General features: G+C 42.6%; 1 protein-coding gene across 3 annotated transcripts; it reads right to left on the bottom strand.

The window, feature by feature from the left end:
* Positions 1–27,709, bottom strand: TEF (TEF transcription factor, PAR bZIP family member). 3 transcript variants are annotated; one of them, XM_075286503.1, is made up of 5 exons: positions 27,499–27,709; positions 9,670–9,978; positions 8,748–8,974; positions 7,327–7,538; positions 1–3,407 (listed from the first exon to the last, which is right to left on the bottom strand). In XM_075286503.1, the coding sequence occupies exons 1-5, from the start codon at positions 27,587–27,589 to the stop codon at positions 3,386–3,388; spliced, it is 861 nt and encodes a 286-aa protein (XP_075142604.1). In that variant the 5' UTR covers positions 27,590–27,709; the 3' UTR covers positions 1–3,385. The 3 variants fall into 3 exon arrangements, with proteins under 3 accessions (XP_075142604.1, XP_075142605.1, XP_075142603.1); XM_075286504.1 differs by lacking the exon at positions 1–3,407 and having other exon boundaries at positions 6,057–7,538; XM_075286502.1 differs by lacking the exons at positions 1–3,407; positions 27,499–27,709 and adding an exon at positions 14,501–14,788 and having other exon boundaries at positions 6,057–7,538.
* Positions 27,710–27,845: the final 136 nt, after the last annotated feature.

The raw sequence follows: 27,845 nt of genomic DNA, 5'->3' as shown, positions 1-27,845 counted from the left end.
AGCCACAACTTACCTGACAGATTTAATAAAACAAACAAGTTGGATGCCATGTCTGAAAACAGATTTACAAAGTTTATATACAAATAGGTAGTTGCCCGTAAGTCCTTGTCCTACGTGTGTGCAGGATCAAATCCTTTATACAGTACAGGTTTATACAAGTATCTGAATACAAAGTGAATACATTTCAGCTACGTAATAACAAAGCATTTACATTTTTCTTCCGTTAATAAAAAGGGCTGTCAGGTTATTACATTACATGGAGCAGCAGAGCACATGTAGTCTCTTATGTTCTAATATTACATACAGCCTCAGCTGATGGTTTCCATTGGACCAGGACAATTTTCTTTTGGACAGCTTTGATAAAGCCGATGTGTTTTAGAATATACCCTGCACACTTATCCATACATTCTGCTTATATGACTGCAACAGGATATACCTGGGACACTCAATGGGGGGAGAATTTACTATTCCCCTCTACTGGTGTGAATTATACCAGAAATAGAGCCAGTTTCTGACTTTGTAGATTTCAATTATGGTGCATGAGAATGCATAAGAAATGCATAATTGAATGCATAAGAGAATGCATAATTAAGAAATTAATTATTATTATTAATAGTTGAGGTGCATCTGAAGCCAAGGTGAAAAGATTAGGACTGGCGTAGGAAATGCCAGTCTTAAATTGCCTCAACCTGTTTGGTCAATCATGCAACAGTTTGCAGTCGTCCGAGATCAGGAGTAGTGTTTTAAAGGGGTTTTCTATAAAAATTAAAATCTATCATTTATGCAAAGGCTGCAACCCACACTGAAAAAGGAGTGTCATACATCCCCCATTTAAATGGAGCAGTGGCTGAGCACAAGTACTCCTGTTCCAGTCAATTGTATAAGATTGCTCTGAAAGAAGCTTCAGTATGCATGCTCGACCACCACCATCCAAGGTAATATAGGACCCCCCATCTTCAGTGGAACCACAGATCAGACTGGTTAGGTCATAGGTTTATAATCGGACTACCACTTTAAACATTTTCTCTTTTAGACAATAGACCACTGCATGTGCATTGCTGTGTCACACCTACTTAAACAAAAATCCCTTTAATATGGTGCAGCGTTAAACAGTCACACTAAACTAGTTCACTAGACTTTACCATTTTACAAGATGTTAGTAAAAAATAATTTCCATTATACAGTACTATAAAATGCCTTCAATTTGCTATTCAAACCTGTCTATGAAATTGCTAGGGATAGGCTTCGTTCAGAGGGCCGTAATGAGGCCTATGTTAAGGCTGCAAGTTCTAGTCCAAATACAGGTAATATGAACCCAACGGTCATCATAATGTCCTATAATACAAGGACTTACATTCTTACAAAAAAAAAAAAGGAACCCGTCAGCAGGTCTGGGGCACTTCAAGGTGTGTTACTGCGGTTTAGACCAACGTCTATGGTTCAATTTCACACTTTGTTTCAATCTGCCAAAGAGGAGCCATTGGCAAAAGTGAAACCTAAGAAGTTACTTAATGACCAGGTGGAAAGGTGCTGGTTTAGGGGGCCCAAAACTGGTGACAGGTTCTCTTTAAAGAGGTTTTCCAGGCAGAAAATCTTATTTTTAGAAAGGTCTGTTAGTGCTAGTAATGAAGTAATAAGTATACCCATATACCATTAGCAGAGTTTAGAGTGATTTCTGGGTGTCTCTGGTTGCTGCTGTGGGGGACACTAATAGATATTTAGTCATGAGCACTATTATATTTAATATATGAAATGATTGGTTGCATAATAATAATTTCTGTTCCATTGGAGCTTAAATGTCAGCTCAGGCCACATTCAGAGGCCTTTATTTACCAGGTGTTAGCTGCTACACTAGTTCCCTAGTTCTAGTTCTCACTCCTTTACAAAACCTTCCCTGTCTCACTAACCCTAGCGATCCCGCCCATTACTAGCCCCGCCCACTACTAGAAGACAGGAAGAGGGGAGGAACTGCCTCCAGGACACAGGAAGGCTTGGTAAGTATTGATGGGGATAGGGAAGAGTAATGGTGACGTTCTGTTTCGGAAGCGGTGAAATGGAACGCCACCATTTTATCGAAAAGTGTCCCCGGAGGGGTCACATGACCACTCCAGGGATATGGGTAATTATAGATTTATTTATTTTTTAATTGAAGTAAATTAGAAGTTAGGCCATGGAAGGGAGATTAGTTTAATGGTTAATTCTCAGTTTAACCTTTAATAAAGATGGCCACATTATAGCTATCTGAATGTGGCCTGAGCTGACATTTAAGCTGACCGTTCTCCTCCAATGAAATAGAATTCATTATTATGCAACCAATCATTTCATATATTAAATACAATAGAGCTCATGAATAAAAATCTAGTAGTGCCCCCCCACAGCAAACAGATCTGCAAAATGAGAGCTGCTAGCACAACCTCCACTCCTAGTTTTACACATGCCCCTCAAGTAGTTTCAAATGGGAATGAACATTTTAGAAAATAACTTTTTCTTATAAAAAAAAAAGTGTTTTGAGACTAGAAAAGCCATGTAAGTTAGGATGGGCTTATATCTGTGCACATCAATGGTGCTGAAAACTAGCCATTAAAATGTGCTGTCCAAGAAACAGCACCACATTACTCCATGGATTGTGTCTGGTATTACATTACTGTCCCACTTGGAAGGGATCAGCTCCAATACCATGCACAGTGTATATAGACATGGGGCATTGTCCTTGAATATAAAGCAGGCTCATTTTTCCTGATCTTGGACAACACCTTTAAACATTTCTTTTTCTAAGTAAGGCCAAATTTAGACTTGTGTATTATGGACCAATATCCGAGCCTGAGCACAGATATACTGAGCTGAACTTGTGACTGAGCCAAGACAATTGTATCTAATAAGGGTATCTGACACTGGTCAAAGCTAATAGCATTGGGTCAGAACATGGTAAGTTTCCAATATTATAAGCTTCAAGTTAACGTAAGTTTCTCCCACTATGAGGCCCCAATTCAACAAACCATTACAATAACCACCAAAAACACAGGTCAAGCTCTAACATATAAAAATCTTCCTGAAGACTATCCTTAGTTGTCTTTTAATGGGTTATGAAACCCTCCTGCCAGCACAAGAAGAAGAAAAATAAAAAGTTGTGCCGTCAGCCACTTGTCAGTTATACTGCGGAAACTGTATAAAAAAAATTCCCAGAATGATCACGAATAATTTTAATCATTCAATACAAAAATTTCCCCATCTGAAAAATGCCTTTACAGTCCTTAGAAGCAGTTGTAGATTTGTTGAAATATTCATGGGTTGATGTGTAAAATCCACTGGGATCCAGTCTGGGAATCAATGTGATTTGTTCAAAAAGTTGTTTTAAGAAAAAGAAAAAAAAATATCAAAAGAATCATCACTCTGAATCACTGAAGTCACTGAATAAAAGAAGAAGAGCGTGAGAATCGCGGACAAATGACATCATCAAGTACACAACAGTCTTATGGTATCACGTATATTTAAGAAAATGACAAGAGGGAAAGAGAAATGACATTTATTTCAACACAATGACAGACGGATAGAAAAAATATCTTCATATAAATCCACTTTTCTATTTACAATGCAGTTATGGTAATGGATTGGACAAAGTTTCCTATTACTTCAGCTTATTCTTACATCATAGGACAATAGGAATGAAGTGACTTGCCCTTCTGATATTAAAGTATCACATGAATTTACAAAAGGTGTTAGTAAATAGCTAGAAGATCAAAGAAAAAGCTCTTGTTCCTTAAATATAAGCTTAGTAAAATAGTAACACTCTAAAATATACTGTACAAAGGGATTGGGGGCGAGTTATTAAAACTAGAGATGAGCGAACACTGTTTGGATCAGCTGATCCGAACAGCATGCTCCCATAGAAATGAATGGAAGCACCTGTGACGCCGGCCGGCCGCCAGCAAAGTCAGTGTCACAGGTGCTTCCATGGGTGCGTGCTGTTCGGATCAGCTGATCCAAACAGTGTTCGCTCATCTCTAATTAAAACCATTGTGTAGTACACAAATCTTAATAAAGGGCCAAAATTATTAACAGGCATATACACGCCTCTTAAAGGGGACCTTTCATGTCCTCGGAGATCAGCGGTATTATATACCGCTAGAAAGTGCGCGAAATTCAGTGCACTGGCTGCTTTACCAGAGATATTGGTGCTGTCAGAAGGGTGGGCCTTACTGCTCAGCCTCAACGTTGGGCTGTGGGGGAACGCCCCCCTGATAGTACTCTTCCATAGCCTTGTATTGTCAGGGGGCTGTTCCTCATAGGCCAGCACCCGCTGCGCTGAGTTCAGTGTATTGTCAGCTTCCTAGAGGTATATACCACTGAGCTCAAAGGACATGAAAGGTCCTCTTTAATAATAATGCCACTTCTCGCTCAGCCCATGGGTAGCAGTAAAAAGACAATTATTGGCACAAAACCAGCGTGTCCCAAGAATTGCGCTTTTTTTTCTTTACAAAAGAAAACTGTTGTAACTGCAAACATAACTTATATTAGAATAACTAGCAAAATTACAAGTATAATATAAAGGGAAAACTATGTGTAAAGATATACTGACGTAATAAATCACAATCAAAATTATACAGTCCTATGAAAAAGTTTGGGCACCCCTAATAATCTTAATCATTTTTAGTTCTAAATATTTTGGTATTTGCAACAGCCATTTCAGTTTGATATATCTAATAACTGATGGACACAGTAATATTTCAGGATTGAAATGAGGTTTATTGTACTAACAGAAAATGTGCAATATGCATTAAACCAAAATTTGACCGATGCAAAAGTATGGGCACCTCAACAGAAAAGTGACATTAATATTTAGTAGATCCTCCTTTTGCAAAGATAACAGCCTCTAGTCGCTTCCTGTAGCTTTTAATCAGTTCCTGGATCCTGGATAAAGGTATTTTGGACAAACAATTCAAGTTCAATTAAGTTAGATGGTCGCCGAGCATGGACAGCCCGCTTCAAATCATCCCACAGATGTTCAATGATATTCAGGTCTGGGGACTGGGATGGCCATTCCAGAACATTGTAATTGTTCCTCTGCATGAATGCCTGAGGATTTGGAGCGGTGTTTTGGATCATTGTCTTGCTGAAATATCCATCCCCGACGTAACTTCAACTTCGTCACTGATTCTTGAACATTATTCTCAAGAATCTGCTGATACTGAGTGGAATCCATGCGACCCTCAACTTTAACAAGATTCCCGATGCCGGCATTGGCCACACAGCCCCAAAGCATGATGGAACCTCCACCAAATTTTACAGTGGGTAGCATGTGTTTTTCTTGGAATGCTGTTTCTTTTTGGACGCCATGCATAACGCCTTTTTTTATAACCAAACAACTCAATTTTTGTTTCCAAAATGAAGTTGGCTTCTCCAAATGTGCTTTTGCATACCTCAGGCAACTCTATTTGTGGCGTACGTGCAGAAACGGCTTCTTTCTCATCACTCTCCCATACAGCTTCTATTTGTGCAAAGTGCGCTGTACTGTTGACCGATACACAGTGACACCATCTGCAGCAAGATGATGCTGCAGCTCTTTGGAGGTGGTCTGTGGATTGTCCTTGACTGTTCTCACCATTCTTCTTCTCTGCCTTTCTGATATTTTTCTTGGCCTGCCACTTCTGGGCTTAACAAGAACTGTCCCTGTGGTCTTCCATTTCCTTACTATGTTCCTCACAGTGGAAACTGACAGGTTAAATCTCTGAGACAACGTTTTGTATCCTTCCCATGAACAACTATGTTGAACAATCTTTGTTTTCAGATCATTTGAGAGCGGGCTGTCCATGTTCGGCGACCATCAAACTTAACTGAACTTGAATTGTTTTGTAGAAAGAAATGGTCCAAAATACCTTCATCCAGGATCCAGGAACTGATTAAAAGCTACAGGAAGCGACTAGAGGCTGTTATCTTTGCAAAAGGAGGATCTACTAAATATTAATGTCACTTTTCTGGTGAGGTGCCCATATTTTTGCACCGGTCAAATTTTGGTTTAATGCATATTGCGCATTTTCTGTTAGTACAATAAACCTCATTTCAATCCTGAAACATTACTGTGTCCATCAGTTATTAGATATATCAAACTGAAATGGCTGTTGCAAACACCAAAATATTTAGAACTAAAAATGATTAAGATTAATAGGGGTGCCCAAACTTTTTCATAGGACTGTATATACACATGTATAGAATTAACCCCTAAGAAAAACTAGGATCAATGCTTTCAAGCCAATGAGCAAGTTTGTGCACGTTCTCTGTCCCACTGTGACACATCTATCCATTATTTCGCCCGTTTAGTTAGTCCTCAGCCTCAGTGTACGTTAGCAGGTTGCAGATTTGTTGCAAAAACGTTTGCAACCAATTTCAGCATTAACAAATTTACAAACCAGAGGCATGGAACGCTTTGCAAAACTTTCCTCAACAAACTTGTCACGTGAACATGGCCTTTGTCTACAGATACTTTTGTATAAAGGTGAATATCTCAGGCTGGGTTCACATCTGCAGCCTAAAACTGGCAGAGCTGCGCTAGTGTCAACCTACATTAAATTCACACAAGTAGCCGATATAGAGGATTAAAAATATCGGTTTTGTCTATGAACTGCATGCACCAAGCGATATATGTACCTGCAATAATATCATAGAGGCACCACCTTCAGCCCTATATGACCTCCATTGACCAAAGCCTTTCCTTTTAAGTCTTTTACATATTATTTTACTACACCTGGGGCTACCATTGGTCAAACCTGGTAAAACCAAGATGAGCAGATTGTCAAACACTTGCAGTAATCCAACCTATAAGGAATTACAGTGCAGATTTGATATTTCAACAATGCCAGGTGCATGTCAACAGTAGTACTGTTAGAAGCAGAAGGGTCTCTGCGCTGTGTGGTCTGACAGATAGTACTTTGCCCACACTTCCATACGAGAGCCTGTATATACAAGCCCAGAAGACTGATATGCTGTAAAATGATTTAAGATGCCATAAGTTCATGGAGAACATCTGTATGGTTATTGTAATATGCAAAACCAATGAGCACCGTTCTACAGTCCCAACGTCTCACCACCACCATTACTGCCAGTAAGATTATTCTACGTGATATTTAGCAGTTCCATGACTGGCATATTATTATAGATTATAAAACAAAGTCTTTATCTTCTATAATGGAATCACGGATGTCTCTTACACGTGTTAACTGACCCTCACCAGTTAGTCATTTACTATCTACTAACTAGTCTAAGGACAGTCAGTTTTATAGTGGCCTTATGTATCAGGGATAACATTTGTGAATGTTTTGTTAGGATGCTTACAACTGTCCATATTGGGTCTCATATTTGGAAATTATGTTCCTGCATTTGCCCAGTTCCTTCCGCAACTCGGCCACTTCTGTGCGCAGAGCAGTATTCTCTTTTTCTAGAAAAGCTGCTCGGACTGTAATCTGGTTCTCTTTAAGTCGCCGGGCATCTCGAGATCGCTTCGCTGCCACATTATTCTTCTTCCGCCTGCTCCAGTATTTTTCATCCTGCGGGAAAATACCACAAATGCTTACACAGAGGACATCATGCTTTTAGCTAGCTATCCAGTAAACAACCTCTCTTTCAGACACAGGGATGGAAGAAAGGGGGTATGAGGGGAGGAGAACTTCTCTACCAGACGCTCCCATCCCAGAACCACGACAAGCCAACTCTGAAAACTGCTCCAGTAGATAAGTAGATTTCTAGGTTATTGATGAGAGCTAAAAGTATTGATGACCTATCCAAAGGATCGGTCATCAACATCAAGACAGTGGGGTCCATCTACTGAAAACTGCTCATGTTTGGGAGGGCTGGCTGTTGGACCACCACCAATTTGATGCGGATGACCTTGTCTTGAAATAGGTCATTAATTTTTTTCTAACCCTGAAACCGCACTTAACATTTACATGTGCAAACCACTCAAGGATCTTTTGATGTTGCTGAACAACCCTTTCAAGAATGTTCTCTAAACAATGGCTCTAAAGCAGGGGTGCCCAATACGTCGACCGCGATCTACCGGTCGATCGCAAAGGACGTATGGGTCGATTGCGGGATGCAGCCAGGGATCCCCGGTGTCTGCTTGTTCACAGTGCAGGCTGAGAGTCGACTCTCAGCCTGTGCTGTGAACAAGAACTCCAGACACTTACAGGTCGGGCAGCAGCAGCTCCAGGGGATGATGCGCTCCCCGCGGGGAACCCTGGGCGGCCACAGAACGCAGCTGTCTCCTGCAATCACGCTCCGAGTTGGGCCCGCCCACATGCCCATCCCGGTACCACCCACAGACCCGCCCCGGCCCCACCCACAAGAAGTGTGTAGTAGATCTTTGGACTTGGGCATGTTATAAAGTAGCTCACATGCTGAAAAAGTGTGAGCACCCCTGCTCTAAAGCAACAAATGATCCACATTCAAGTGGCACATAATCACCTATTATCTATGTTTTGGCAGGTGCCAGGGCCACCAGAAAGGGAACCTGACACCAGATTAAGACTATGTTTACACTAGCATCAATCTTGCATGTATAAATGAAGCTATGAAGTTGTGATCCTTCCTATGTATCAATATGGCTACAAATTAATACACTGACTTTGATGGTTACAATAACATTGTATGCTATTATAGTGGTGCTTCTGAACATGTCGAATACACACTGTAAACACTGTTATATATTATAGAGAAAAACTGAAAAGGCAGCATAATTTATTTTTTTTTAAACATACCTTCATATCATCTGGGACGTAGACTTTCTTGGCCTTCTTAATCATGGGTTGTGGCTTCAATTCTTCATCTGCAAATTTGTGTTTCCTTGGATCAAAAAGCTCCCCTCCTGGCACACTGGATAAAACCAAATCAGTAGGGTCTGGATTGAAGTTTACTTTCACTTCTACTTTGTCTGGATCGATGGGACTCGGAGGATCACAGTCTTCTTTTAAAGTTATAGGAATATCTACATCACAGCAACATAAGGCAGAAGTGTCAGTCTAGTGTAAACCATATATTCTTACCAATAACTAGAAATGACAGACTGGTCAGACTTCTTGGTTCTGTGGAGTCACATATATCTTCACATCTTCTCAAGTCAACCCAAAAAAGCGATGCAAGGTAAGGGCTTGTTCACATCTGCGCCCAGGAGTCCGTTCTGCAGGTTTCCGTTTCCCGCACAAAACTGGGCAGGAGATGGAAACCTGCCGGCAACTTTTCAAACGTGTCCGGCCGTGAGCGCCGGTGAGCGTTTTATGCTCTCTGCAGCGAAACAGGTTTGTTTTTTTTTAAACCAGACACAGAGTGGGACATGCAGGATTCTGTGTCCGGTCTAAAAAAAACGGTTTCGCCGCGGAGAGCATAAAGCGCTCACGGCTGGACTCGGCATGACAGCTTTTCGTCTTCTGCATGCAGAAGACGGAAACCTGAGAACGGAGTGCTGAATGCTGGTGTGAACTCAGCGTAAAGCATTTAACATGTCTATAGTAAGATGCAGTAAGTCTACCATTGCTTAGTCTAGTTTCATGCTGTCTAAATTTAAGAATGTAGTAATAATTCTCTCCAATGTCTACAATGACTCTAAACCTCAGTTCGCAGTTACAGTTCTCTACAGTATAGAAGGAATTATTAGTATAGAGTGAATTATTATAATAATGGTACCTGTTTCTGTTGTCTTTAGCAAAACAGATGGAGACAGTGGTGATAAAGACGAAGTAGAAGCCGACTCCTCTTCATCCTCCAGCTCAGACACTGGCATCAGTAAGTTCTGAATTGTCTGGTTGAGCTGTGTAGGGTTCGATGGGATTCCATTCTCTAAGAGAAACTCATCAAGGTCCATGTACTCCAGATGGAAAGATTCACCATCATATGGGATGGTCTTGTCCCAGATAGGAGGCATGAGCGCAGCTGATGCAGACAGTAGGTTCCCATCAAGGCTATCATCTTTGTCCAATTTAGTCTTGTCTTTGTCTGTAAAACACAAAAGATTATTTATTTCTAATTTAGCGCCAACATATTTTTTACTAGTATGATTTTGGAACTAGAAGATCTGGTGGAAACTTAGAGCAAGCACACAATCCCCATGCAAATGCTGTCAGTGATCAGGCGCTGCTCTCTGATGGTTCCAGCACAGTTGGCATTTTTCTCTAGCCTCCCACTGTTTGAGTAGAGATGAGCGAGTAGTATTCGATCGAGTAGGTATTTGATCGAATACTACGGTATTCGAAATACTCATACTCGGTCGAATACCACACAGAAAATGCAGTAAAAATTTGATTCCCCTCCCTGGTACTTTTTTTGATACAGTAGAGATGAGCGAGTAGTGAAATATTCTAAAATTTGATTCGAGTAGACCTCAATATTCGACTATTCGATCGAATACTACTCGCTCATCTCTATTTCTGAGTAATCAATGCTGTTAGTTTTGGTGCCTGATATGAGATTTAGTCTCTGTACTGTCAAGAGGGCGTTGTCAGACAGGAGCAGACATGGGGTATGATTCTGAGCTCTGACACTGGCTGCCTCTGACTGGAGCTCTGAATCTCACCCCCCTTGTCTGAAACTGCCCTTCTAGAGAACCTAAGCAAGATATCACGCACCAAAACTGACAGCACTTATTGCACTGGAATGGTGAGGGGTAGAGAACTAGAGTTGATCACTATGATGCAAGTAGTCCTGGACTCTAGACAAGAGTTCTATTTGCTGTCAAATATTGGATGCCATGATGGAACATTGGAGATCATAATAAAAGTTAATGGGATTCATTAGTGTCCATCCATCGTGTGATGGCTGATCACTATCTATTCCATTTTTATTCTTCTTACGAAGGAACAGAACTCATAATGTAGATGCTACAGAGAGTCCATTCTACAGTCACTGTAATACAGAAAACCTGTCGTCTTACATTACTATTACATATTGGGCCAGTGCAGCAAACCAAAAACAATGGGATCAAATGTTTATAAGGCAGGCCCCATTCTAAGAGTAAAGGACATTTAGGATGTGTTCTCATGCAGGTTTTTGTTTGTTCTGTTTTTTTAAAATATTAGATTATTTAAAAATTGCATTAAAAAACCTGAACACGAAAACCCAGCTGAACTCAGGCAATGATCAGGTGAAGGAGCGTCACAGCGCCATATAAAATATTGACCTGGGGTTCTACCACCTATGACACCAAGAACAACAGAGCATTATTTTGACAACCAAATCAGAATGTCACATTACAAGTCCATATGGTCGTACAGGTACTATCTGGAACCAGAAGTTTCTGGATCACCACACCATTAGCAGATACGACTGCTATGCAATAACACAGGTTTATTACAGTAACATCCCATTAACATGCCAACGGCATCGGTAGCTGTCACATTACATAAGTTACATCCCAATAAAAACCAAGGAGAGCCCGGAGTTATTCTCCAGCAGCTTTTGCACTGTTACTGCATTTATAAAGGGCTAGTCACCTGCAGGTAACAGATTACAGAAAACGCAGGATCATTAAATACATATCTGATCGCCATGTATCCAACTGCTGGTAAACCCCCTCCCCCTCTGGTGATAGGAAGAATGGAGGGTAAAGAAGTGACCCATGTAAATGGAACAGTGGTGCATGTATATGATCAGCCATTCTCCATTCACTTCTATGAGACTGATACCAATTCAGACAAATGTGCAGTGAAGCAGTGGCCAAGCATGCACCTGGGGACCCCTGTTCCCGTGATCAAGTGTTTGATGTGCGCCCGACTACACGGATATCCACAATCCTCTACATGCGGATGAATATTTATCATGGAGAGGAGACTAATAAATGCCCCAATGACAGGAAGATGCTTTTTTATCGTGCTTGGAGGCAAATAAGAAGAGAGGAAACCCTTCCATTATATCTCCAGTGTGTAGGATCCAGACATGGTAACAAATGCTAAGGCAAAATACAGGTCAAATCTGCAGTGTGTGAATAAGTCTTAATAGGGAATAATAGTCCATGATTGACTTTTACTATATAAACTGTGAAGCCCGATATCTATAGACAAATTCTGGATGTGTCCATGCAACTGTTTGCTAGCTAGGCTGCCCACAGCCCTGGTAACCGAGGCACTGACAACACTATAGCAAAGCAGGACAGCGAGTAAACCCTTGTCTGCACCAGCTGTCACGGCTAGGCAGAGGAGTATATAAGGTACTTACAAGTATATGTCAGATGGGGGGACCACACACATGGCAATGGAGAAAATTTAAGGTGAACCTGTCACATTGCAAATGCAGTGTAATCTATAGAAGTTACAGAGCACAGGCAGAGCAGATTGATATATAGATTTGTTAGAAATAAAACTTCCAGTATTACTGAAATTCCTGCACTTTGTAAGCTTTGGAGTCCAGTGGGTGGAGCGACTCTGTGACTGACAGATCTCTCTGCTTTATACTAATACAGGGATTCGGCTATGTTCACATTCATGTCCGGGAGTTTCTCCAGCGTAGAGTCCTTGTCAGTAATAAAATAAACCCCATCACAGTCAATATCTGCCATTAGAATGGTTTTATGGCTTCATCCATTTCACTGTTCTATGACAGTCCAGAAGAATTAAACAACGCGAATGCAAGTGCACCCAAGAGTGGTGAATCACTGAGTAGGACCGCCCACTGGACTCCTAAACCGAGAACACAGCAGAGATTTTGCTCTGTAAAATGACAAGACAGGAATTTTTGTGACAAAAATTATTAATCTGCTCTGCATTTTCCACGTCATAGGTTCCCTTTAATGGGAGTCTGTCTGCAGGAAAATCATCTTCAAGCTAATATCAGCACTTTCCGTAAAGCAGCTCCATTTTCATGAGCATATGCAAGAAAAATTAGCTGAAAATGGGCTTTGGAGATGTTTGTTCACCTGCCAGGGATTCTATCTCTGCTCACTCAAGCAATGGGGGAGGAGCAGGGTGGCAGTTAGGGGCGCTTATCTAGAGCAGAATACAGAGTAGAAAAAAGTGACAACAGGAGAAGACATGCCACCAATGACTTTTTAAACTAAGACTGGATTCACACATGTGCTTGGTCTCCGTTGGGGGATTCTGTGCCCCATTATGCTTGAAATATTCGGAGAGAAAAGCCCTGTAGGAATAGTGTACGAGGTTCCTGGGTTTCAGCTTTTTAAGCGAATTGGGTTTCTGGTTTTTTGGGTCCCTAAGCAGACCCAAAGAACAGAAAACCAAGCAAAGATGTGAACCTAGCGCAATTTGTATAATAATAAGACGCCGATTTTCATGAAAATGGGGCGGCAATGCAAAATAAGAAAGGCATCTATGGAAAGTAGAGAAACAGTCTTACAAGGTACTGTCATTAGTCTGATACTGGTGTCCTACTGACAGACTCCCTTTAAGGAGGCGTTCACACTACCGTCGGTGTCTGACAGGTAGTGTCCGCTCAAAATCTGTCACGGACATTAGGAGCAGACACTAGCTGTGTCCGTGACACCTGTCATTTATTTCAATGGGCATCGGGTGCGTTCTTTTGCACTCCGTGCCCGTCCTTCCCTGTCCGCAAGTGAAGATGTCCGACTTCTCAAGCGGACAGAGGAACCCTGTCCGCTCCTAGTGTCCGTGACAGATTTTGAGCGGACACTACCTGTCGGACACCGACGGTAGTGTGAACGCTCCCTAAGCTGTGCACTGAAATACAGAAGCTGAAGATGCTACTTAAACTGTGCATAATACAGCATGCTGTTCTATACAGATTACGGGGTTTTCATATTTGTATCATTTCAATCCATCTCAAGATCGGACTAAACACTATAACAGATCTGTCTAATGTCAGACGTATCCCCAGGACCCCGCTGACTACAACTGGGGATCCGTTTGGCTGTCACATCACCAGACATAAGAGTCGTGCCTTTAGGGCTGTGTCGTCCTTGATTTTAGATGGACATTGAGCCTGAGGCTCGGTCCTATGTGAGCCTACCCTTATATCTACTGTACATATAGGGAAATTAACGTCCGCCAAGTCCATCATAACACAGCGGTGCAACCAGCTGCAGGACTACGCGGTCATGCTCGTTGGCTAGGACGACAGTGGCAAGTCACATGACTAAAGTCACACCTACACGTTCCAGAAAATATTTATGTTGTACAAAACACACATTACTCTATAGGGGGCATTACTCTATTGGAGACATTATAGGGGACATACTCTATAGGGGACATGCGGCATTATATTTATGCAATGTTATATCTACAGGAAGAAACATAAAGGTTATGGCAGCTGTACATATACAGAGGGGTATATAGGCCCGGAGACACATATGTATATAGGCCCGGAGACATATGGGCCACAGAGTGACTACACCACTATGTAATGTGTATAATCAGGGCTAGCCCCCCCGGACAGACCACCGGGTCACCGTGCAGCAGTCCCCATCCTCTAATCCCCGGCGCTGTCACAGTCACACCGCTTATGGCCATGGCAGCTCAGCTAGGAGGCGCCATAGCCAGGTACTACGCCTCACCGACGTCTCCTGTCTCCACAAAGTTCCTTGGCGGGTTCTCAATAAGCTTCTTTATAACTAGCGGGAAGGACTCGCCCAGCAGCGGTACCGATGTAACCGGAGAGGTAGAGGCCTCGACCGAAGGCTGCGGTGAAGACATGGCGGACACGCGATTACCGACAACTAGCCAAGAAACTGCTGGATAGAAGCGGTTTCCACGAGCAATTCATTATTCATGAACCTCTGGCATGGATTGGTCAGAGCGCAGACAGCATGCAAATGACCTTCACATGCTCTACCAATGGCCGCGACGGCCTCTTCGGTGGCGCAGTTCGTGGGCGTGGCTTGGTGCTCGCCCCGGAGCCAATGTACGCGCCGCAGTGACGCAAGTAGTGACGTTACATTAGTAGGATCGCTTATTCCTGAGGCTCATTGGTTCTATGTTTGCATTTAATCTGCATAATGTATAGCCTGCGCGCTGATTGGCTCAGATGTCATCTTACACAACTGCGCGCCCCTCACGGTCACGAGATGGCACAAGCAGAGTCACGTTTAGGTCGAAATGGCTTGCACGCTTGTAGCTCCTCCTTCCTCTCTCCCACTACCAATGGCGTGTCTGAATTGTCAAGGTTCAAAGGGGCGGATATACATTCCTTGCCTCTGATTGGCTAGTAGTTGGCTTAGTCCCTGCCTCTTGTTTACCGCGCAGAGCTGTCACAGGGCGCCAGCACGTGTGCCTCACAAGAATGTCATGTGACCTATAGGCCATATGGGCTCCTCCTGCAGAGGCTCTGGTGAGGGGCTGCATGTAAAGTGTATACGTTTCTATGTAAGCAGCTACAGCCCCATATACATTTATCTTCTTGCCTCATGGGTAGATGCAAATAGTAAACTTGTGTGTAAACTTATTGCACAAAAATTACCATGTAAATAATAGACCCTACCTAGTAAGTAGTATCCATCCTGTGTGAGCCCCAATGGCCGCCTGGTGGATTAGAGACTTCCTCTCTGCGGCTACGCTTCATTTATCGTCTGGCATGAAAGGCTCACATACGAGAAGTGACATATAACTGGCCAGAGGGCACTCCATTATACAGAGAACAGAGCTGCCACCATCTTATAGCCGCTCATCTATAGGTGGCGTGCTATAGACTGAGGGGTTCTACTAACATTTATACTATACCAAAGCACCAGCACAATACCCAATCCTTCTATATGGAATGGGAAATCGGAGGCTCTGTAAAGGATTGTCTGCGAGCTAAAAGGGGCTCTGTCTCTTCCCTTCTAGTGGTACAGAGCCTGTGATGATGTCACTACTGCTCTGTGATTGGCTTGTCCCTGTGATGACGTCACTACAAGGTCTTCCTAAGTAGTGATTATACAGAGCAGGGGCTGCAGCTCCCTGTGTCTATCATAGATCTCCATGTGCAGGATCTATGCTATGATAGAAAAAGGGAGCTGCAGCCCCTGCTCTGTATAATCACTACTTAGGAAGACCTTGTAGTGACGTCATTACAGGGACAAGCCAATCACAGAGCAGTAGTGACATCATCACAGGACCTGTACCACTAGAAGGGAAGAGACAGTTGTGAGGCTGTGAATCGAAAGCAGGAGGAGGGACTTACATAGAAGAACCAAGAGAGGAGGGCATGAACAGAGTATGATGTGAGGGGTGCACGGAAACGCCCACGGTGCACGGTAGGGCTCATTTACATACACGTTTAAAAGGTAATTCATTAAAATGGAGGGGTCTTTTAACAAACAATTAGCAGGAGGACCTGAATGGCCTTTTTAAAGTCTATTCAGGCATATGTTTATCTAAAATAGCAAAAATCCAGTGATAGAGCCCCTTTAAGAAAATAGTATAATGAAGAGAAATATCATAGAATGAAAAGTAACCATCACTAACTAACTCTTTCACAGCAGCAGCACCGACTATGCTTTGGTGTTCACTGTCACACTTGCAGCCATATGAGAGGGCAGTGCTCGCCTCTGCAGCCATATGACAGGACAGTACTCAGCTCTACAGCCATATGACAGGTCATCGCTCGCCTCTGCAGCCATATGACAGGACAGTGCTCCCATTTGCAGCCATATGACAGGACAGTGCTCGCCTCTGCAGCCATATGACAGGACAGTGCTCGCCTCTGCAGCCATATGACAGGACAGTGCTCGCCTCTGCAGCCATATGACAGGACAGAGCTCCCATTTGCAGCCATATCACAGGACAGTGCTCGCCTCTGCAGCCATATCACAGGACAGTGCTCGCCTCTGCAGCCATATGACAGGACAGTGCTCGCCTCTGCAGCCATATGACAGGACAGTGCTCGCCTCTGCAGCCATATGACAGGACAGTGCTCGCCTCTGCAGCCATATGACAGGACAGTGCTCGCCTCTGCAGCCATATGACAGGACAGTGCTCGTCTCTGCAGCCATATGACAGGACAGTACTAAGCTCTACAGCAGTAGTTTCACCTTAAATTTGTCATTGGCAAGAATTTTCTCTGATAGTGTTAAGAGTTGCAAGGCTCGCAGAAACAGAGTAATGTTTCCTACTGACATAGGGTTAAACGCTAAACTCAGATGGAACCCACTGCCCAAGTGTATTGCTTCAGTTTTCTCCAATAGCTTTTGGGATAAGTTCAGGCCTGCTGCTGGCTGACACCTGAACTTCACCAGCCGCTCCACATAGACCAAAATCCTGGAACCAGACCCCCCTGAATAGCACAGGGACATTCCAAATATAGGGAGTATTCTGTTCCCCAGTATGCATTAGTCATGAAGTCACAACCTGTGCCAACTGCACCTTGCTAAGCATGAAAGGCACCGCCTGCAGCACAACCTATGGGCGCAACAAGAGTTCTGCCTATGGGAGAATCATCACACTGTCTCTTCTCCAGAAAAAAAGATGGTGCAATGACAATTAAAGTGACATAACACAATTACATAGTAGTATTACAGTACAGGTATATGAGTTATCAGTGAACACTTTATTAGTACAATGCACAGCGGCAATACGCATTGAAAGATAATGCACAGATCACAAACAAGTGCAAACTATGGAACTGAGCATTGGTCAGGGAGTCCTGGTCAGGAACTACAAATCCTCAACTGGGAGTACACTATGGGGGGGGGGGAGGGGATTGGGTCTCCACCGCCTTACAAAAGCCCTGGCAGCCCATGCCTGGAGTGTAGCTGCAGCGCCCAGTGGTGCATCATATAACCGTAACCTTATGAACAGCAGAATATAATGTTATCAGCTTTAAAGGGATTCTACCACTAAAACACTTTTTTTTCTAGTTACCACGTCGGAATAGCCTTTAAAAAGGCTATTCGTCTCTTACCTGTGGAAGTGCTCTCCGCCGCGCCGTTCGTTCAAAATACCGGTTTGTACCGGTATGCTAATTAGTTCTCTCGCAGCGATGGGGGCGTCCCCATCGCAGGAGCAGCGATGGGGGCGTCCCCATTGCAGCTTGAAAACCGACCGCAGCGCCGCCTCTCTGGTCTTCGGTTTCCTCCCCTTGCTTCTTCAGCGTACTGTCGGATGCCTGCGCAGTACGCTCTGTTCGACGAAGATTGCCGAACGTACTGCGCATGCACGAAATTGCGGTCCCAGCCATAGTGCGGGCACCGCACTTTCGCGCATGCGCAGTACGTTCGGCAATCTTCGCCGAACAGAGAGCATACTGCGCAGGCGTCCGACAGACGCTGAAGAGGCAAGGGGAGGATACAGAAGACCAGAGAGGCGGCGCTGCGGTCGGTTTTCGAGCTGCAATGGGGACGCCCCCATCGCTGCGAGAGAACTAATTAGCATACCGATACAAACCGGTATTTTGAACGAACGGCGCGGCGGAGAGCACTTCCACAGGTAAGAGACGAATAGCCTTTTTAAAGGCTATTCCGACGTGGTAACTAGAAAAAAAAGTGTTTTAGTGGTAGAATCCATTTAATCTTCATATCTGTAAGTTTTACAATTGGTGGCAATAAAATAGTATCAGTCATTCAGTTCATTGGAATTGTTCTAAAGGTGCTGAGAATCGGGATAGGACGATGACAGACACCGATATACCTATCTAGAAGTACATGTTGTAAATAACTGGACTGTTTGAACAGAGATAACAGGTTTTGCTGATAATGATAATTATGGCACTAAAGTCACAGAGAGTTCATCACCCTTGGCCTCTAGTTATTAAAGGGATTCTCTAGTTCATTTGTATTGATGACCTATTCTCAGGGTAAGTCATCAATAAGAGATCAGCAGGGGTCTGAAAACCAGGACCTTCACTGATCTGCCTTCCAGAGTCCTCAGTGCTCCTGTGGGCCCTGTGACCTCTTATGTTTTATAGCTGCCATGCAATGTGATAACAGTCCTGTCCCATAAAAGTGAATGGGACGATGCTGGGACTATTCTCATGAGTGTCCCTGATATTGGAATACTAATCAGGGAAAATGTTCAGTCAATGGCCTGGTTAACAAGTCCGTATAAGGGATTATTCCAAGAATGATATTATTGGTCCATGTGCTGTATTGCACACAGACCCACAGCAGTGCCTGCCTTAATTCTCTGTGTGGAACAAATCACATTATGCTGTATTCCACTCCACTTTGCAGAAGATACAGTCTTGGAGACCATTAGAGAAAAATTTCTCCAAAAGCTTCCAAGCCCATCTCCTCTGCAAACATATGTACATGCCACATGTATGAAAAATCGTCTGTTTATGTGAGTAATTGTTCATGCAAATCTGGAAAATCTGTTTTCCCAATAAAACAATGATTCACTATGTGATGGAACATGGCAACACCAAATTTCTTAATAAAATCTCTCATTGCCTTTGCAGGAAATTGTATCCATATGGAGGTATAATATGGGCTCATGATAAAACACGAGCGTTGTCCTTTGGTTCTGAACAACATGGATCAGTAATACCATGTGCATGAGTCCTAATGCTGGTAAGACATCTATTGAGTGTAATAGTATATGTATAGTACAATACTAGAGCAGACCAGTTACAATACGGTATATTTCCACTTTGGAGTTACACTTGTTACATAGGAATTGCCTGGAGAACTGTCTTTGAAGAAAATGACAATTTTGTGCTTCATTGAAGAAGCCTCCAAACACTAGACTTTATAGTGGAGCTCCCTCCAGTATTCAAAAACAAAACAGGCAGACATTTTGGAGCTTATGGAGGTATTATCACCAGGCGAACAGCCATTGGTACTCATATGTATGTACTATTGTCAGAAAGAACTCCGCCTGCAACTTCTACTCTTACAAAACAGATCTTAAGACATAAGCAGGGAGTAGACTGTTGGCTTTAGGCAATGACTGTTCTTGTCTATATTACTTTATTACATGAAGCCCATTGTATTTTGCGCCCCTGTCTCACCACTATCTTGTGTCTTGTTATCTTTGTACCAATTACTAATAACCCTCTACCCCCCCCCCCCCTTCCTCCTGGAATTCTATCCCTATGTGTCCTTTTGTACATAAATATGCATCCTTCAGAAATGGTTTTAAATTTACTTGAGAAAGGAGCCGAGAGTTCCGAAACGTTGTAATCTGTCATCATTATTAGTTAGCCATTAAAAAGGTATCAACTACTGAAGACTATCAAGTTTTTTGTTTTGTTTTTTATATTTCCTACCCACTGGCTAACACGGTACGAGAACAAACATTTTCCTTACACTATCTTGTGGACATCCTTTGGAAACAAGTTATACTTGGCATCTTAGATTACTAAGATCAAGCCTTGGCCTCAATAAGTATAGCCATGTCACAAACTGCAGGAAGTTTACCCGACAGTCATATGATTTACCAAAACTAAACACTTTCTTATTTTTAATTCATTCATAGGCCTAAATGAAGATTCATGCTAGATCACAATGTTCTGCACAGAATTGTTAGAAAGCAGTCCAAATTGTTAACCACTTTTATGAAACCAGCTTATTTGAAGCTATCTGTCTCCTTCTGTGGCATTGTCCCATGACTCTAGGGAATCAAACATGCTTTTGTACTAAAGCCTTTCCTGACGTGCATTCCAAGCACAGAGTAAATGCGCAGCCCGCTGGCAGCTCTACAGGAAGTGTGATCAGTACATGTGATCCTAGTCAATGGAAGAGTATTGTTGATTTCTGGCTTGATGTAGTATTAATGGAAAATCCAATTTTTAATGTGGCTTTTATATTCCATATCACAGTTTTTATGCTTTCAAGATATAAAGAGAAAAGTCTAAATGGTGATCTAAGAAAATTACATAACCTCATACTGAAGATCTGTAGCTCAGATTACAAGGGTAATGCAGTGTAGCTCTGTATCCTCCTTCTTCAAGAAGATTAAAAAAAATAGGTCCTAGAAGAAGGAACATGGGCTACCCAGGCAAAGAGAAGGCTTGAGAAGTTTTTTCTTGTTCTGTTCTCATGAAGAAAAATGTAAGGAACTACGGATCCTTTGCAAAGGTAGCCTGGGTCTTGTCTTAGGGTGCATTCAGACTACGTAACGCCGGGCGTGTATGAGAGCCGTACACGCCGGCATTACGGCAGACTGCCGAACACTTCCCATTCACTTCAATGGGAGCGCTCGTAAACGCCGCTGTTACGAGCGCTCCCATTGAAGTGAATGGGAAGTGTTCGGCAGTCTGCCGTAATGCCGGCGTGTACGGCTCTCATACACGCCCGGCGTTACGTAGTGTGAATGCACCCTTAGACTGTGGTCTCACAGTTATAATGTAGCACACATGCCAAGCATTACTTCTGAGACCAGTGATCGGGTCAGCCGCATGTAGGAAGATGAACACTGTGACTCTTGGCAATATTATTACATTTTTTTTTACACATTTTGTTTTTATGTAGGAAAATTATTTTAAAATTTGGTTGCTAAGAATATATGAAGATATGACCCACGACGCAATTATTACATGGACCTAAGGGGATTTGATGCGGTATATATTCTACAGACATACAGTTAGGGCCAGAAATATTTGGACAGTGACACAATTTTCGCGAGTTGGGCTCTGCATGCCACCACATTGGTTTTGAAATGAAACCTCTACAACAGAATTCAAGTGCAGATTGTAACGTTTAATTTGAAGGGTTGAACAAAAATATCTGATAGAAAATGTAGGAATTGTACACATTTCTTTACAAACACTCCACATTTTAGGAGCTCAAAAGTAATTGGACAAATAAACATAACCCAAACAAAATATTTTTATTTTCAATATTTTGTTGCGAATCCTTTGGAGGCAATCACTGCCTTAAGTCTGGAACCCATGGACATCACCAAACGCTGGGTTTCCTCCTTCTTAATGCTTTGCCAGGCCTTTACAGCCGCAGCCTTCAGGTCTTGCTTGTTTGTGGGTCTTTCCGCCTTAAGTCTGGATTTGAGCAAGTGAAATGCATGCTCAATTGGGTTAAGATCTGGTGATTGACTTGGCCATTGCAGAATGTTCCACTTTTTTGCCCTCATGAACTCCTGGGTAGCTTTGGCTGTATGCTTGGGGTCATTGTCCATCTGTACTATGAAGCGCCGTCCGATCAACTTGGCAGCATTTGGCTGAATCTGGGCTGAAAGTATATCCCGGTACACTTCAGAATTCATCCGGCTACTCTTGTCTGCTGTTATGTCATCAATAAACACAAGTGACCCAGTGCCATTGAAAGCCATGCATGCCCATGCCATCACGTTGCCTCCACCATGTTTTACAGAGGATGTGGTGTGCCTTGGATCATGTGCCGTTCCCTTTCTTCTCCAAACTTTTTTCTCCCATCATTCTGGTACAGGTTGATCTTTGTCTCATCTGTCCATAGAATACTTTTCCAGAACTGAGCTGGCTTCTTGAGGTGTTTTTCAGCAAATTTAACTCTGGCCTGTCTATTTTTGGAATTGATAAATGGTTTGCATCTAGATGTGAACCCTTTGTATTTACTTTCATGGAGTCTTCTCTTTACTGTTGACTTAGAGACAGATACACCTACTTCACTGAGAGTGTTCTGGACTTCATCTGATGTTGTGAACGGGTTCTTCTTGACCAAAGAAAGTATGTGGCGATCATCCACCACTGTTGTCATCCGTGGACGCTCAGGCCTTTTTGAGTTCCCAAGCTCACCAGTCAATTCCTTTTTTCTTAGAATGTACTCGACTGTTGATTTTGCTACTCCAAGCATGTCTGCTATCTCTCTGATGGATTTTTTCTTTTTTTTCAGCCTCAGGATGTTCTGCTTCACCTCAATTGAGAGTTCCTTTGACCGCATGTTGTCTGGTCACAGCAACAGCTTCCAAATGCAAAACCACACACCTGGAATCAACCCCAGACCTTTTAACTACTTCATTGATTACAGGTTTACGAGGGAGACGCCTTCAGAGTTAATTGCAGCCCTTAGAGTCCATTGTCCAATTACTTTTGGTCCCTTGAAAAAGAGGAGGCTATGCATTACAGAGCTATGATTCCTAAACCCTTTCTCCGATTTGGATGTGGAAACTCTCATATTGCAGCTGGGAGTGTGCACTTTCAGCCCATATTATATATATAATTGTATTTCTGAACATGTTTTAGTAAACAGCTAAAATAACAAAACTTGTGTCACTGTCCAAATATTTCTGGCCCTAACTGTAGCTATGTGAATATCTTTCCTGACTATTCACCTTCAGTACTGGAGTTACACCCTGTTTCTATCCTGTTGTGACACTTCTAAATTGCTAATCTGAACGGTTACATACTTTTCATCAGTTTAGATTCCAGAAATGGATCTCAGGTTTGCAACAATGATTGGTGTTATGTTAATGTAAAAGGAGTATGAATAATTCTGTTATGCAACATATGTCACAATCCATTAATAAGGACAATCCTTCAATATCGTACAATAGTATAGGTAATATAACTACTAAACTATAACAATTAACAAAAGAGTCTGAATCCTTTGCATCACATTTGGTGCATTATTCAGTGCAGATTTGGTCTCCGATGGTTAAGTTGAGCTTTACGACTGTAGGTATGATTGTTGTGGCCACAGCACTAAAGTATTGTTGTGTGAAACCATGCCTTGCAGTGATCCACATAATGTGAATAAGGACCATGATGTAATATAACAATGTATTAGTGGACGTATTGCAGCTCTGAATGTGAAAATGCTACAATATCATTCACCTCTGCTTGTAAGAAGAAGAAGAGCAGGTATGCAACAGACAGGAGCGTGACTAAGGCTTACTGATCCTGGGCCAAAAGCTCATCTTGGGCCCTCTTGTGAAAATTATCCTTACAATGGTCAGCCATGTCCTATCTGTAAATATTTGCAGCTATCTCTATTTTGGTTCAGGTCCACATGAAGACTTATTAACAACATGTCTGTGTACATAAGCTTCCAATCATTCCATTCCCTGTTGGTGCTCCTACATAGTAATCATACCCCCTTTTATGCCACTGCTACTTTTTTGCCATGAAAGTGTTAGTTTTCTCTTTTCTGACAGTGGAAGGCTGTGTATCCTAAATCTTCTCAGTCTAGCTCACCAGAGGGCAGGGGTTAATAAATTTAAGATGCACAGACTTGACAGGTATCAAAATCAGAAAGGAGGTCAAAGACGCTTACCCATCCCTAGTGTGTTGAGGGTAACCTCTGCGCCCAGGCTTCTGAGCCCAGTTACAGCTGTGACCACTGCAATCCCTATAGTTACACCAGTGAGGACTGATGTAGTCCTTAAAACAGCTGATCGGTATGGGTGCCAGGAGTTGCATTTCTACCAAGGTGATACTAATTGCTTAACCAATTGACAGACCATCAATATTCTGATCCTGCAAAAGCCCTTAAAAGTGCTGTGCCACCACAGTAACGTATCACCTAATACAGGGTAACTTGCTGATTGGTGGGGGGTCTGACCTCTGGGAAGGGGGTCCTGTCTCCACAACGTTGAATTCTCTACAGGCCTGCTGGAAATAGTTGAATGCTGTGCTCTGCAAAGAGTATTGTGTGTGCTGTTTATACTTTACTAGATATTTTATAGTTTTTTCTAGAGACAGAACAATAATGGCGGCTAATCCTTTTCCCCTGAGAAGTCACAATTTGTTCAACTAAAAAATCCTGCACATCATAAAACAGAACCGAGCTGCAGATTTGTTCAGACACAATAGTGTTTAAGCTGCTCTTGGCACATACGTTGGCGCAGCGTTACCTATGATTACAATGCCCCGCAGTCTTTGCCCTTTGCATTTTACAGTCTTATACCTACAAGAGCTGCCAGTATTCCTTAAAGTAGGTCAATCACATGGAAATGGATCAACCACAAGCTGAAACAAATGTTCTGATGTGCTCGTGACGTGGATAAGCCGGTGGTTACACCCACTCACTGTGTTTATCAACAGTATTATAAAACTGGCTTATCCACAATACTGGCAGCAAGACAGGACTACAAAATGGCACCTTTCATTTATAGCACACATTATGAATGTTGGCAAGTGTCAGACTGCCCTCGTACAACCTTTAGATGATTGTACAGCTATCAGTAATACTAGTTTATTACATTTTACTAATGAAGCATTAGCAATCACTTTTCTTCGTGGCAAAGTCTACATATCGACCTTAGGTTAGGTTCACATCTGTGTCAGTGTCTCTGCAGGAAAATGATCGGAGAGAAAAGTCTTGGATGGAGGGTGTATTTATACTGAAACCGGCAAAAACCTGACGGACCCCTGGCGGACCCCGTTATAGTCTAGGGGTCATCACTGTTTTAGTGGACGGGCTCTCCATTATTTGGGTCCCTGGGTGGATCTGAACAACGAAGGGCCCAGCACAACCGTGAACCTAGCATTCTAATTGATGTGTACTGTCTTAGGATGTCTGTGTGGCCCTACTAGACCTCTGCATACAACAATGTAGACTTATTTTCCACTAAGCCTCCATGCAAATGGTTATACTGTGTGCATAAGGCTCAAATCCAAGTTCTTTGTTTGCATCTGTCTTTTAACTAAAGATTATCCAATTTTTACTAAGTGGATGCAGCAAACTGTTTGAGTCCAATTTTTAGGTAAATCCACATGAGAAATTATTGGGTGTGTGGTTAGAAACTGCAAAGAAAACGGTGCAAGGTCTGGTTTTCAGCAACATGGCTTACTCTTCGTTCACATCTGGTATTCCATTCAGGGGAGTCCACATGGGGACCCTCCGAACGCAACTGCAAGCGGTGTGCCAGTGATAGCACACGGACCCCATAGACTATAATGGGGTCCGTGTGCTGGCCAAGCGCTGCCCGCATGAATCATGCAAACAGGAAAGTAGATTGTGAAATACTTTCCTGTCCGCATGATCCCTGTGGAGATCTGGCACACTGCTTGCTGGTGCTGGTACCGTAGCGCTTCACCGTCAGAAGGGCGTTCCTGACAGTCAGTCAGGAACGCCCTTCCTCACAGTAGCGTCTATAGCGCTGTAAATAGATGACACCCGGCCATCAAAACTGCAAAAACTGAATGGATACAAAGCCTCCCTTAAAAATGGACATGTACGTTAGGTCCGTCAAAAATGTCACTGTTGCATGCATAGGCCGTAAGCTATATTAAATTTGTACACTATTTGGGACACTAAGGCTACAGACATACGATCGAGGTACAAAACTCATCTATTTTTCACATCTGTCGCACCTGAGGGGCACCTGTTTTAATGGACCTCTAATAAATTTGAGTATATGAAAGAAAAACAAAACATGGCCTACAATTTATACTGAGAACGAGCAGCCCAGCGTGAGCTGGAGAGTCGCTCTGCCCTGATAGTGGAGTTCTGTATACATCTCAGGTGTCGGACCCCCGCAGATCTAATATTGAAGGTCTATCCTAAGGTTATAGAAGGGAGCTCAGTGTATTGACAAGTACAAGTCACGCGAGGGTGCAGTGTGAACAGGCAGAAACCTGCAACTGAAGGACACATTGTCCCATAACTGTGTACAGTTTGTGTGGAAATCAAATCTGACAAAAGGTATTTACAATAAATAAGAAGGTGACGTTTCAGGGAGATGGCCCATTATTATGGAGAGAGATATAATTTTTCCAATCTGAATAAAAACTAGTAATTATAATATCCTCATATTGATGGGTAAATGATCAGAAATGATTAGAAAAGCTACAAATATGGGGAAGTGCACACCAATCTATCCATCATCACTTCTTAGCAATCGCTACATGTGAATAGGTTTTACCTGTGACATTTGTAGCAATGAAAATACAAAATAGGTTTGCCCCAAGCAGGGGAAGAAATATCATATGTTCTGCACATTGGACCCTATAAACTGGGGGGGGGAAGGGCACCAATATAATTATGAAAAGAAATGTAAACAAATTTAAGCATTGTCTAATTAATTTCGTAGTTAACAATTCTCTAAATTTACAGATTTAGTTTGATTATGATATACCAGAACATGTTTTCTGTTTATGTACGCCATTGGTACTAGTCAAACACAGCGCACATGGAGGCAATGATAACTACAGGTTCACACTAGCGTTGTCTTTCTGTTGTTAGTGTCTGTCGGAGAGGTGGACCGCTAAAACAGTAGTTACATATGGAGCCTGGCAAACCCCATTGACTAATGGGGTGCTTCATTTTTAAACAGAAAGCGGCACTGGAGAAGGTCCTCTGTGCAGGACTTTTTCTTACGCCATTTTTCGGCAGACAGCACGCCATTGTCACCAACAGAGCCTCCAGCACAGATGTGAACATAGCCTAAGCAACATATAAGATAAGCAACAACTGTTTTGCACTACGCACATGTCATCCTGGCCTGGTCTTACATTGTCGGCTTTACATGCAAATCTAAAGATTAGAGATTTCTCCCGCTCAACTAAGCCCAAAGGTTTAAAATGAGGCTCTACTATGTCGCCCTGCAAATATTGTCAGAATATGCCAGTAATTCTTGTTCTGATCATGACAATCTATTATAAATCGATATTTATGCAGATCCCTCGTATACTGAAAATATTAGTCAATACAGTAAAAAACAAAAGAAACATACAAATAAAATACAGAAGATAGAGTAACATTACCTGTGCCCTGATGGGGCGGTGGGTAATCCAAGAGGGACTTCAACATTTCTGGAATATCCAAAAATCCTTGCATAGTCTCGCTTTTGTACATTGTTCCCACTGTGCAGCAGCAGCAGCAATAACATCAGAACACTGTGTCACTTGCCTGGGATTTAGCAGATAACAATCTGAAGGGAGGAGAGAACTCTTGGCTATTACAGTCAATGAACCTCCAGTAGCTGTGAATGGGCGGATGGAGTGCCAGGCACCGACATATGAACCAATGAGCAGACAGACAAGCAGATCTGTTACCTAACCGAGTGGGAAAGTTAAGTGAGCAGAATAGAATTAGTTGTGTAAGTGCGTAT

This window comes from Leptodactylus fuscus, chromosome 9, assembly GCF_031893055.1.
Source record: "Leptodactylus fuscus isolate aLepFus1 chromosome 9, aLepFus1.hap2, whole genome shotgun sequence".
Taxonomy (NCBI): Eukaryota; Metazoa; Chordata; class Amphibia; order Anura; family Leptodactylidae; genus Leptodactylus; species Leptodactylus fuscus.
This window is presented reverse-complemented; position numbering and strand designations above follow the sequence as displayed.

Excerpts from the sequence above, each read along its gene's own strand:
- TEF (XM_075286502.1), bottom strand. The coding sequence starts at position 14,639 with ATGTCTTCACCGCAGCCTTCGGTCGAGGCCTCTACCTCTCCGGTTACA. Across the intron at positions 9,979-14,500 it reads TGTGGAGACAGGAGACGTCG|ACAAAGACAAGACTAAATTG; the intron begins GTGAGGCGTAGT and ends TGTGTTTTACAG. Across the intron at positions 7,539-8,747 it reads ACGTCCCAGATGATATGAAG|GATGAAAAATACTGGAGCAG; the intron begins GTATGTTTAAAA and ends ATTTTCCCGCAG.